Source organism: Homarus americanus, unplaced genomic scaffold (assembly GCF_018991925.1).
Source record: "Homarus americanus isolate GMGI-L3 unplaced genomic scaffold, GMGI_Hamer_2.0 scaffold41027, whole genome shotgun sequence".
Classification (NCBI taxonomy): domain Eukaryota; kingdom Metazoa; phylum Arthropoda; class Malacostraca; order Decapoda; family Nephropidae; genus Homarus; species Homarus americanus.
Genome location: NW_024745073.1, coordinates 6,739,214 through 6,751,882, shown reverse-complemented (window position 1 = coordinate 6,751,882; position 12,669 = coordinate 6,739,214). Strand labels below are relative to the sequence as shown.

The 12,669-nt window shown below is 44.1% G+C and overlaps 2 protein-coding genes across 3 annotated transcripts in view; one reads left to right on the top strand and one right to left on the bottom strand.

The window, feature by feature from the left end:
• The window catches only part of LOC121878560 (beta-1,4-glucuronyltransferase 1-like), a 33,028-nt gene that overhangs the window by 13,369 nt on the left and 6,990 nt on the right, over positions 1–12,669 (bottom strand). The window contains exon 3 of one of the 2 annotated variants that reach the window (XM_042384889.1): positions 3,934–4,089. The exons of the other annotated variant lie outside the window; for it this stretch is intronic. Coding sequence (XP_042240823.1) covers positions 3,934–3,951 — 18 coding nt within the window. The 5' untranslated portion in view covers positions 3,952–4,089. The remainder of the gene's footprint in view (positions 1–3,933; positions 4,090–12,669) is intronic. 2 annotated transcript variants of the gene reach the window in all.
• Positions 5,155–12,669, top strand: part of LOC121878559 — a 64,538-nt gene continuing 57,023 nt past the window's right edge. The window contains exon 1 of the mRNA XM_042384887.1: positions 5,155–5,944. The gene's annotated coding sequence lies outside the window, so the exon portion shown is untranslated. The remainder of the gene's footprint in view (positions 5,945–12,669) is intronic.

Here is a 12,669-nt window from a genome sequence, read left to right as displayed (position 1 = left end):
AAGATATGTCGACACAAACGGAAGCAATGCACGGATAGCTCTTTCTGCCACTTTTGGGTAGGAAGCACACATCAAGGGCCAAAATTCTGTGATAGATTTCTCATCGAACATATCTCTTGCTCCCGAATCAGTTTTCCCCGCCCCTGAAAACTTGAATTCCCCCCCTGGGGGGAATTCCCCCCCTGGTTGAGAACCCCTGCTCTATACTGTACAACACAACATAAATTCTACGGATACTCCCCACCGCGTTTCACTTACTGGTCTTACAGCCTGTCTCATAAGAACATAAGAAAATAAGGAGTCTGCAATAGGCCGGTTGGCCTGTGCATGGCAGCTCCTGTCGAGAGTTATTACCACTCTCTATCATCCATGAATCTATCCAGCCTCCTTTTGAAACTTTCAAGCGTTCCAGCACTTACTACAAAGTTGCTAAGCTTGTTCCACTCGTCCACCACCCTATTTGTGAACCAGTTCCTTCCTATCTCCTTCCTAAACCTAAACTTATCCAACTTAAATCCGTTGCTCCGAGTCCTATCCTGCTCGGATATTATAAGAACTTTATCTATATCCCCTTTACTGATTCCTTTCATCCACTTAAATACTTCTATCATATCTCCCTGCACTCTTCTTCTTTCTAGGGAATGCAAGTTTAGTTTCTTTAACCTATCCTGATATGGAAGGTTTCTAAGTCCCGGAATCATTTTCGTCATTCTTCGCTGCACCGACTCTAGTGAATTGATATCCATTCTATAATAAGGGCACCAGAACTGAACAGCATAATCGAGGTGCGGCCTGACATCATAATAAAATAGTGGTTTTGCTGTGAGCTAGAAAATATACGAATGAATTGTACTAAAAATATTACATTTATTTTATATATTTCATTAATAAATTGTTTCTACCATATGTGTAGATAAAGTTATTGAAGTTTAAAAGTGCACTTGGACTTTTTAAACAGCTTATACATAATAGATCTTCGAAAACATCCAATTACATTTTTGTGTAACAACATTTTCTTCTAAGATGTATGATATATGGATTTCATTGACAAGAATTACGCACGGTATATACCTTAATATATTATAAATAGGTCGTCAAGAATTATATAATCACGAATAAATTATAATGACATAATAGTAAAGAGGGTACACACGTCCATAACATTTGGAGCACATAGCCAGAATGGATATATCGATTTCAGTTAAGTACCCGCAGAAAATTGTAAAATCGTGTTTTTCTGAAATGTTTACATCCTCGCGTGGAACGTTGGTCGTTGTCTGGCGGCCAAGAAAATATTCCTTCCTGGGGCGACTTTATGGTCAACCCGCTTCCTCTAACAGCACTCGTATGTTAGTCACCAGGCAGGAGTGAGTTAATAACTTTCACCCTAAGGCGGATAATATTACTAGATATTCCGCACGTTAATTTTTTGTCTACTATTAAGCGAGCGTACATGTATTTAGTATACAGTATAGTATAAGTTTAATTCTTATATTTTATATGGATATTATTTTTATGCCTGAGTTTAAGCCAATCAGGTACATTCTTAAAAGTTTATTAACGAGGAATATTCATCATAAGTATTGACATACTATCAGGGGCCAGGTACGTCAACTCCACCAGCCGAGATGGTCGTAATGAACCCGGGAGGCGCCTCACACAAACACATGGCCTTGACCTCTCGAGCAGCACTGTGTCGCCACCTTCAATCTGTAGCGAAATCAGGAAGATCTAGAGGTGAGAATTTTGATACGTGACGACTCAACTTAATGATAGGTGAGAATCTGTGTAGATGTTCGGTTAGGTTATGGACAAGTATAGTATATGTGGTTTATTTCTATTTATTTTCTTACCTCTCTTCCTTGTAACTTTCTAACGGCTGTCTTTCACCACACTCCCTTTTATTTCCTTCCTTTCTTCGAGGTCTCTATACCCCTTGATCAACCCCTCACAGCAGTGGGATGAGATGAATAAACGAGATTTCAGATATTGAAAAGTCTCCCTTGCTATTCCATACGACAAACCGGGGAAAAGACTGAATCACGCTTTTCTCGATATTAATTCTTCACTTAAAGCTCTAAACACATAAAATAAAATATAAAACAAAAACCTAACCCGTGAAATATATCCCACTAACACACGAAAGGGGTTAGGGGGTTACATAGACACTGTTCTTAAGAGCGCGAGACCCTGACCATCGACAGGACTCAAGCCAGATGCTCACTGGCATAGTGCACTCACCGCCCACCTCCTCCACCCACCTCTACTTGTGTTCTCAACCACTAGGGTTCCCCCCCCCCCACCACCTCTAGTGTCCTCCACACCGCCGACAGACCACTGGAGGCCTTTCAGGAGAACACTTGACCGGTGCAATAAAAATGAGGTTCCTGACTAAAGTTACCAACTGCCGGATCGGTATTCATAAGCCTCCTCACTGAGTCTCACGCACATACCACACGCAAGCACCTAGACGTCAATATAGATGACAAACTGAGCTGGCAAGCACACGTCAGTACAATCGTCAAATCCTTCAGCTATCGTCTCCACATCTTCAAGACCCTTGGATTTCCTGCGTCTGAGCTCAATAATATTTTCACAATCTTCTTAGTTCCTAAACTCACCTTCGCTTCCCCTGCTTGGTCTTCTTTCTCAACTCTTAACCAACCAGGACTTTTTTAAAACGCTCAGGATTATTCTCTTCTCTTATACCACACACCAAGAGGCGCTAAGTACACTGGCCCTCTCAACTTTATCTGATTATCAGCGTGACCTCATTTGTCAGTCTTGAACAAAGGTGCCACACCATCCTCGCCACCGGCACTCGCTACCACCTAAGGTCCCTCATCCGCGAAGTGCTATACCACTGCATAACCGCATCCAGCCTCTACGACCTCGTACTGATAGCTACAATAACAGCCCCACTCCAACCAATGTACAAATCTTCAACGCTTCATATATAGCTTGTGTTTTCACTCCTTGCCTTTTGTACTTTTTGTGCTGCAAATGCACCAAATTTTTTTTATTAAACGCCACTTATGTCCTTAGGGTATTTTCAGCTTATGACTGCTGTATTTGTCAAGAAACCATTAGTTATCATTATTATTATTACTCTTACATACACACCAGTACCCAGCAAGACGACATAATCGTCTTCGTTACAGTTTAATAAATCTGACGTTAATAATATCTAGGTTAAGGCAACACCATGATGACACCCTTGCCACCTGGGTTATATTGTACAGTACTAACATTACGTGCGACAACAGGTCAAGTCATTAAGCTCAGATCACTTAATCAATTCATGCACAGCTTAATAACGTCCATTAATAAGAAAATATTGTTATAATACTTCCCGACACCATCTACTTACAAATATAATATTTGTAATTAATATTCCTATATACACAGTGAGTGTTAATGACCACCTGCAGGTGCGGGAGTCTGGTGGTGACTGAGCCGTGCTCGTTACACCTAGCATGTGGCCTCGCGTCCCGGCACGTTGATTTATGTTAATGACTTACCGATCACTGACTCCATACATGATATTTGTACGTCACTCATCACTGTATTGTCTGTAATATACTGTATATATATATATATATATATATATATATATATATATATATATATATATATATATATATATATATATATATATATATATATATATACACACACACACTATATAAACGCGTCAAAAGCGTCTTTTTACGCCAAAAGAATAGCATTATCTGATATATCGTTGTGCACCACTAATAAATGTACTTGCAACATTACAGCCTCCAGACTGACTGTTCCCTGACATCTCTTCTGTAAATTACTGAGAAACAAAACAATACGTTTGTACTCCTCACAAGCCACAAGAAGGGCAACTGACTACTTGTCCATCCTACACACACCGCCACACTCCTACGGACACAGGGAGGAACCTACCTTGTGGTTGAGCAACATCCAGGGGGTGCGGTAGACTGGTCACATCCTCAGGTTGCATGCTGGACACCTGGCGGCCGCGGGGAAGGCGTCCGACTTTCTGTTTTGGCAACTCTGCCATCTACTGCAGCAGTTCTGCAGCGTCCGCAAATTCTGAGTCTGGAAAAGAAGTCACTAATCTCTCACAGTTACTGGCAGGTTTTGCGCCTTTACACTCCAGTAACTGTATAATATTTTAGTAGTGTGTAACTCCTTATTTTAATATTGTTGTATTATGAGCATAACACGTATATGGGAGCTTGTATTACCGAGGTATTTATTTTCTGGGGACTCTGGGATCAATATCGTCGTACAGGGATCGCTCGTACACACCATTCACTGGCCCCTCTACCCCTCGTAATCAATATCACTCTGACGTCATTTCTGGCAGCCACTCACAACCTTAAGATTTCTCCCGCCAAGTTTTATCATTGGTGGATGAGCTGTTCTTCTGTACTGTTGTGCTGTGGGCGCCTCAGGTTGTCTTGTGTGTGTGTGTGTTGCAGTGCTACATCACACTACGGTTATAAACGCCAATATAACACTACTGTCATACAGCTTAATCAGTCCAATATAAAAAAGTGGCACTAAAATTTGTGATAAATTTATCAGTATATAAGAATCACATTGTAACAAAAATAATATGTTCGCAAGATGAGCGGGGCGCCAATAAATGAACAGCAGTTTGTGGAGAGCGCTTGCGCACCCGCTGGCCAGCCACCGACCACAGTGGACTAATATTGGCAACCTAAACGCTGGTAGCAGACCTGAAAACAATCAGCTGATATCTAAGTCACTACCCCTAGCTCCCTCCACTCCGTCCCTCTGAGCTGTTCATCAGGCTGACGATGTGACGGCTGGTAGACGAATGTTTAGGGAAGACAGCTGCCAGACTACAAGACTATAAAGACTTGTAATTCCGTGTTTTACTTATAAGATGCTGACTCCTTAATACTTCACTTATACAGGAAAAACAAAACTTCCATTGAAGATGTTCTCTCATGGTTATATAAAACATTAAAGTAGTGGTTTTAGTAGGAAGTTAGTTATAATAGAGGCACACATACATACATACGCAATCACTTTATAACCATAATACTGAACATTCTCCCGCTTAGACTAGCCGCCACGTTGTCTTAAGAGAAGTTTTAAAGGTATATAAACATGAGGGAGGAGGCCGCATGAGTACTCCTGGCTATATACACACACATGAATACCTCCGTTTTTATGAATCAACTCCCAACCTCCATCACAGAAAACGGGCATCGCCAAACACAGCCAAATGAAGAAAATGGGTCTTGTTTGGAGTCAGTTGGCTTCTGGGTTCCTTTCGGTCCAGCCCCAGTGAGTTGGCCCAGGCCAGTGGGTTCAGACAGACCTCAACCACCACACGGAGAGGATCAACACCGCCACACCTCCGTTCCCGCGCAAACTTAAAAAAGTGTTTACCCTAAATACATAGTGTTCCGCAGTGACCTAAAACAGTGAGGTGTCGCTGGGAAGAACTACGAAAGAACAACAACTAAATACACCTTAAAAAAATAATTAGGAAGTGAAATGTAAACAGAACCTGAGGTATATTAAAACAGATAAGCTTAAAGGTGCGTTAGAAAGAAGCTAAGTTGCTCCTCAGGCGCACGTGATGCCTAGACGAGAAATCCGTAATAATAATAATAATAATAATAATAATAATAATAATAATAATAATAAAACAGTCAAGTTCTCGATAAAGCAACACGATTTTAGTTGGGATTATTTCCGCTTTGGATCTTAAAGTCATGGACGGTGTTGAAGACCGACAGAGAGATCAGTTGTGTGGAGACCGATAGAGTGGAGACCGATATAGTGGAGACCAGCAGAGGAGACCGCCTAGAGATGAGTGTTGTTGGTGCCTTCAGACAACAAGAGTAGAACAGCCACCGACAGACAGCGGCCCAGCACACATTACCTCCCTCACTCGTGTACTACTGACAGGGTAAGTCCTGCTGGGGAGAGAGGAGAGGGAGATGGGGAGGAAGGGGGATTAGGAGGGAGATGGCTAGGGAGGCGGGGAAGGAGGAGGTGGAGGAAGGATGATGGGGTGGGGGTGAGAGGGGTATTATCGTCTCCATCACACACACACACACACACACACACACCACACACACATACACACACACACACACACCACACACACACATACACACACACGAAGATTTATCAGTGAAATAAACTTACATTGACAACTTATGTAATATGAATAGTTAATTAAGTTTATATTGTATAATAATAATAAACTACGTGCATAATGTATAGGAATATCTATGAAAACAATTAAAAGAAAAATAAGAAAATACATTAATATTCATATTAAAACAAATTATACCTCAAAATAATAAAACTGATTAAAAATAAAACCATATCTTATCAGTCTTAATAATCACAGAAAATAACATTATATAAATAACAATGAAATCACGTCACGCAACCACTCGCCAGGTATAATTAATTCACAATAACAACCACGGCCTCTTTAAGACTGTTAGCCAATTGCGACGGTTATTAATTTCCTGGAATATACATATTAATAATAGCTGTATTAATAATGTATACAGCGGTGGTAATGATGTGCGTGTGTGTGTGTGTGTTCCCAGTTTCTTACGGTGAGGACACACACACACACACACACACACACACACACACACACACACACAAAAGCAAGCACAAATACACTCAACCACTTAAGATTGTTCCACCATTGGCAAGCACAATATTTATCGATTACACCTTAACTAATGACTGTTTCGTGCTAACTGACTTATAACTGTTAGTATGTTTCTATATCTGTTACCACTTACCAACAGAGGCTAGTACAATATGTTTATTTGTGTTACTTGCTATTACATGTCTATTTATTTTCGTCGATTCGTTAGTATACTTTCAAACAGGTACTAGGAGGAGAGCGGGATTGCTAGCTAGGGTACATTACTAACCTGCAGATGGTGCAGGGTACAGGGTGAGGGAGGGAGGTCAGCGTGGCCCTATAATCTGCCCTATCCAGCCCTCACCCTCTTGTGTTGGCCCCCTCACCAAAGCCAAGTACTGAGGCCCCCTTCTCCTCTCCTCCCTCCCTCCCTTTTATCCCTCCTGGTTGTTACTGTTGTCTCCCTACCTTGGCCTGGGAGGGACATTAAGAGGAAGAGAGTGAGGGACAGTGAATTGGGAAGGAAAGTGAGAGAGAGAGAGAGAGAGAGAGGAATAATTGAGAGGGAGGGGGAGGGGGAGGGAAGGTGGGATATAAGAGGTGAGAGAAGTTAACCTCACCTTCCTCTCCACTTAAAATTAGCCACACAACATGATAGCGTCCAGGTGTGTGGTAAATTTACCTGTATAACTCAATAACATCCACAGGGGTCCGTCAGTGAGTCAGCTTTAGTTCAATAAGTTCACTTGGTCCGTCAGGCTAAGTGATCACCCTCTCACTCAGCTGATTGTCTGACCTCAAGGAACATCTCTACAACAGTTTGGACAATTTCTATCAAACTAGGCATACATTTAGCCTTGGGAGACTCACACCGCATATACGTAGAAAGGAAATGACTCACATCTTCCAGCAGTGATGAAGGTAGTGTGTGTGTGTGTGTGTGTGAGCGTGTAGGTGTTGTGTATGAGCGTGTAGGTGTTGTGTATGAGCGTGTAGGTGTTGTGTATGAGCGTGTAGGTGTTGTGTATGAGCGTGTAGGTGTTGTGTATGAGCGTGTAGGTGTTGTGTATGAGCATGTAGGTGTTGTGTATGAGCGTGTAGGTGTTGTGTATGAGCATGTAGGTGTTGTGTGTATGAGCATGTAGGTAGGCATGTAGGTGTGTATGAGCGTGTAGGTGTTGTGTATGAGCGTGTAGGTGTTGTATGGCATGTAGGTGTTGTGTAGCATGTGGGTGTGTGTATGAGCGTGTAGGTGTTGTGTATGAGCGTGTAGGTGTTGTGTATGAGCATGTAGGTGTTGTGTATGAGCATGTAGGTGTTGTGTATGAGCGTGTAGGTGTTGTGTATGAGCGTGTAGGTGTTGTGTATGAGTATGTAGGTGTTGCAATAAGGTTAGTCTTGCAACAGGGTATGTGCTTTGTAGAAAAGTGTATGTTGCAATAAGGTGTGTGCGTGTGTGTGTGCGTGTGTGTGTGTGTGTGGTATAATTACCCCCGCGCCACCATTATAGCATCACCCTCCTCACCCCCACTACGCTCATCTATTTACAGTACTGTTGTGGTCAAGTGCTTCCTCCTCCCTCAAGCGCCCCGCCACACCCGGAAATGGCCACATATCCAACCACCACTAACTCTACATCTAAAGAAAAAAAAAAATGAAACACGAACTCTAAAAAAAAATAAAAAAAAAACACGAATTCACCTGAAAAATAAACTCCTAGCGTATCATAACCTAACCAAACGCTACCTTAACCTAACCTAATGTAACCAGGTAGCATAAGGTTGTTTAATCATCAGGTAAAATAAGCTTCAGGGGGAGGGAGGGGTAGGGAAGGCTAAGCTTCATGTGATCCAAATACCATAACATACTGTGCATTAAGCTTATCTATGTTGGTACTCTGAGTCTTATTAACAAGATATATGTTGTGTAGGTTGAGCACACGATACCACCCGGGCGGGCTCTCGGTAGACATGTGAACCTCAGGCGGCCATCACACGCTGCTGGTGCCTGCTGGGAGAGGGTCTTGTGGTAAGGAAGGAAGGGAGGGAGTGAGGGAGCGAGGGAGGGAAGGGAAGGTGGGGGGAGGGAAAGGTAGGTAGATAGGAAAGTATAAGTATGGAAGGAAGGAAGGGAGGGGAGGGAAGGAAGACAGGGAGGTAAGGTAGGTAGGTATGAAAGGGGGGAGGGTGGAAGGGAGGGAAAGGAGTGGGTAGGTATGGAGGGAAGGAAGGGAGAGAGAGACAAGCCGCACATCACGCTGTACTCTCTAATATATACGTGATTGATTTAATTAATTCTCCCCAGGTAATTACTTCAGCCAAGGAACACACACACACACCTGGTCAGCCTTTCACCGGAGCTTTAATTAGGATCTGGCTAAAGTTATCCTCACTTATCCTGTCCTAACCTGATCTAACTTACTGTAACTTATCCTTACTTAATCTGGCTTTAGTTTAAACCTAACCTAATCTTACTTCATTTAGTTTTAACCTAACCTAACATAAACTACCTTAATCTAACCTTAACATAATGTATTCACTTATATTCTATTCTAACCTAACGTGACCGAACTTAATCCCAATGACTTAACCTGACCTGACCTGATCTTACCTTACCTAACCTAATTGAACCTAATCATAATCTGACCTGATCTAATCTAACCCAACCTCACCAGACTGACCCTAATCCCATTTGACCTAACATAATCTAACCTCACTGAACCTAATCATATCTGACCTAACCTAACCTAACCTGACTGAACCTAATCATATCTGACCTGACCTAACCTAACCTAACCTAACCAGATTGAACCTAATCGGGTATGAGCGAGTCCCCAGCCAGCGCACTTAATACTTTATACACCAGCCATAAAGACGTAATCAGCTGGTAATATAATGGAGTGACCGAGCCATTAAGGAACCAGCCTCGTGCACCGCTAAACAAGGGTGTACCAGCGTCGTGCACCACTAAACAAGGGGGTAGCAGCCTCGTGCACCACTAAACAAGGGGGTACCAGCCTCGTGCACCACTAAACAAGGGTGTACCAGCCTCGTGCACCACTAAATAAGGGGGTAGTAGCCTGTGCACTACCAAATAAGGGGTACTCCAGCCTCGTGCACCGCTAAACAAGGGTGTACCAGCGTCGTGCACCACTAAACAAGGGGGTAGCAGCCTCGTGCACCACTAAACAAGGGGGTACCAGCCTCGTGCACCACTAAACAAGGGTGTACCAGCCTCGTGCACCACTAAATAAGGGGGTACCCAGCGTGCACCACTAAACAAGGTAGCCTCGTGCACCCTAAACAAAGCAGGTGCACCACTAAATAAGGTACCAGCCTCGTGCACCACTGAACAAGGGGGTACCAGCCTCGTGCACCACTAAACAAGGGGTACCAGCCTCGTGCACCACTAAACAAGGGTGTACCAGCCTCGTGCACCACTAAACAAGGGTGTACCAGCCTCGTGCACCACTAAACAAGGGTACCAGCCTCGTGCACCACTAAACAAGTACCAGGTGCACCACTAAACACCAGCCTCGTGCACCACTAAACAAGGGTGTACCAGCCTCGTGCACCACTAAACAAGTGCCAGCGTCGTGCACCACTAAACAAGAATTACCAGCCTCGTGCACCACTAAACAAGGGGTGTACCAGCCTCGTGCACCACTAAACAAGGGGTACCAGCCTCGTGCACCCACTAAACAAGGGTGTACCAGCCTCGTGCACCACTCAAGGGTGTACCAGCCTCGTTAAACAAGGGTAGCAGCCGTGCACCACTAAACAAGGGTGTACCAGCCTCAGCACCACTAAACAAGGGTATGAGCGTCGTGCACCCTAAACAACCAGCCTCGTGCACCACTAAACAAGGGTACCAGCCTCGTGCACCACTAAACCAGCCTCGTGCACCACTAAACAAGGGTGTACCAGCGTCGTGCACCACTAAACAAGGGGTACACCACCTAAACAAAGGTGCACCAAAAAAGGGGTACCAGCCTCGCACCACTAAACAAGGGGTACCAGCCTGCACACTAAACAATAAATCGTACCAGCAACTGTGCACCACTGAAAAACCAGCCGTGCACCACTAAACAAACCAGCCTGTGAGGGGGTACCAGCCTGTGCAGGTACCACGTGCACCACTGAACAAGGGGTACCAGCCTGTGACCACAAGGGGTACCAGCCTGTGCACCACTAAACAAGGGGGTACCAGCCTCGTGCTCCACTATACAAGTGCCTCTGCACCACTATAGGGTACCAGCCTGTGCACCACTAAACAAGGTACCAGCCTCGTGCTCCACTATACAAGGGGTACCAGGTGCCACTATACAGTACCAGCCTCGTGCACCACTGAACAAGGGTACCAGCCGTGCACCACTAAACAAGGTGTACCAGCCTCGTGCTCCACTATACAAGGGGTACCAGCCTCGTGCACCACTATACAAGGGGTACCAGACAAGGGTGTACCAGCCTCGTGCTCCACCATACAAGTACCAGCCTCGTGCACCACTAAACAAGGTGTACCAGCCTCGTGCTCCACTATACAATACACGTGCAGGGGTACCAGCCTGCACTATACAAGGTGTACCAGCCTCGTGCACCACTATACAAGGGTACCAGCCTCGTGCACCACTAAACTACCAGCCTCGTGAAACAGCCTTAAACGTACCAGCCTCATGCACCACTATACAAGGGGTACCAGCCTGTGCCCACTATGCAAGGTACCAGCCTCGTGCAACACTATACAAGGGGTACCAGCCTCGTGCACCACTGAACAAGGGGGTACCAGCCTCATGCACCACTATACAAGGGGTATCAGCCTGTACACCACTATACAAGGGGTACCAGCCTCGTGCACCAATACAAGGTACCAGCCTCAGCACCACTAAACAAGGGGTATCAGCCTCGTGCACCACTAAACAAGGGGTACCAGCCTCGTGCACCACTAAACAAGGGGGTATCAGCCTCGTGCACCACTAACTCATTAAAACTCATGGCAATACCTCATCACATATTCATGGTTATTCATTACTCGTCACAAATCACTAAACAAATTCATGGTATTAACTCGTTATACTCATCTACAACAAGTACATCATACACTCATAAGGTCCTCCTTACTCACGGCATCAATTCATCATACTCGCGGCACCAACTCATCATACACTCATGTTTCCTCATTATTCACGGCATCAATTCATCATACTCACGGTACCAACTCATCATACACTCATGTTTCCTCATTATTCACGGCATCAATTCATCATACTCACGGTACCAACTCATCATACACTCATGTTTCCTCATTATTCACGGCATCAATTCATCATACTCGCGGTACCAACTCATCATACACTCATGTTTCCTCATTATTCACGGCATCAATTCATCATACTCGCGGTACCAACTCATCATACACTCATGTTTCCTCATTATTCACGGCATCAATTCATCATACTCGCGGTACCAACTCATCATACACTCATGTTTCCTCATTATTTACGGCATCAATTCACCATACTCATGTTAATAAACCCATTAACCACACTATACTCTTCCTCATTAAAATTCATTAACTACCAATCATAACAACGCCTCATTATATAATCATCAATCCTCCTTCAACTCATGGCAGGTCATTATAACCCTCATGACCTGGGTACTTCAAGACGTAAATTATTATCCTGGCCATGAAATTCTCTCATTAATGATCGTATCGTGTAGAAATAAGACACTGGACCACGGAAACTATGCCTTCGATTAAGTAGGTTGTGTAACATATGGGGTAAAAGAGAGGGAGGGAGGGGGGGATGTAGGAGGAGGGATGTAGGAGGGAGGAGGGGGGTGGAGAGGAGAAGGAAGGGAAGAGAGGAGGGACGGATATGTGTTATTATTGAGTCAATTCAGGAGGTTCGAGGTTGGGTTCAGGCTGTTGTATTTTTGAATGTGTGTGTGTGTGTGTGTGTAGGTAGGTGTGTGTGTGTGTGTGTGTGTGTGTGTGTCGCCAAAGCAGATCGTGCA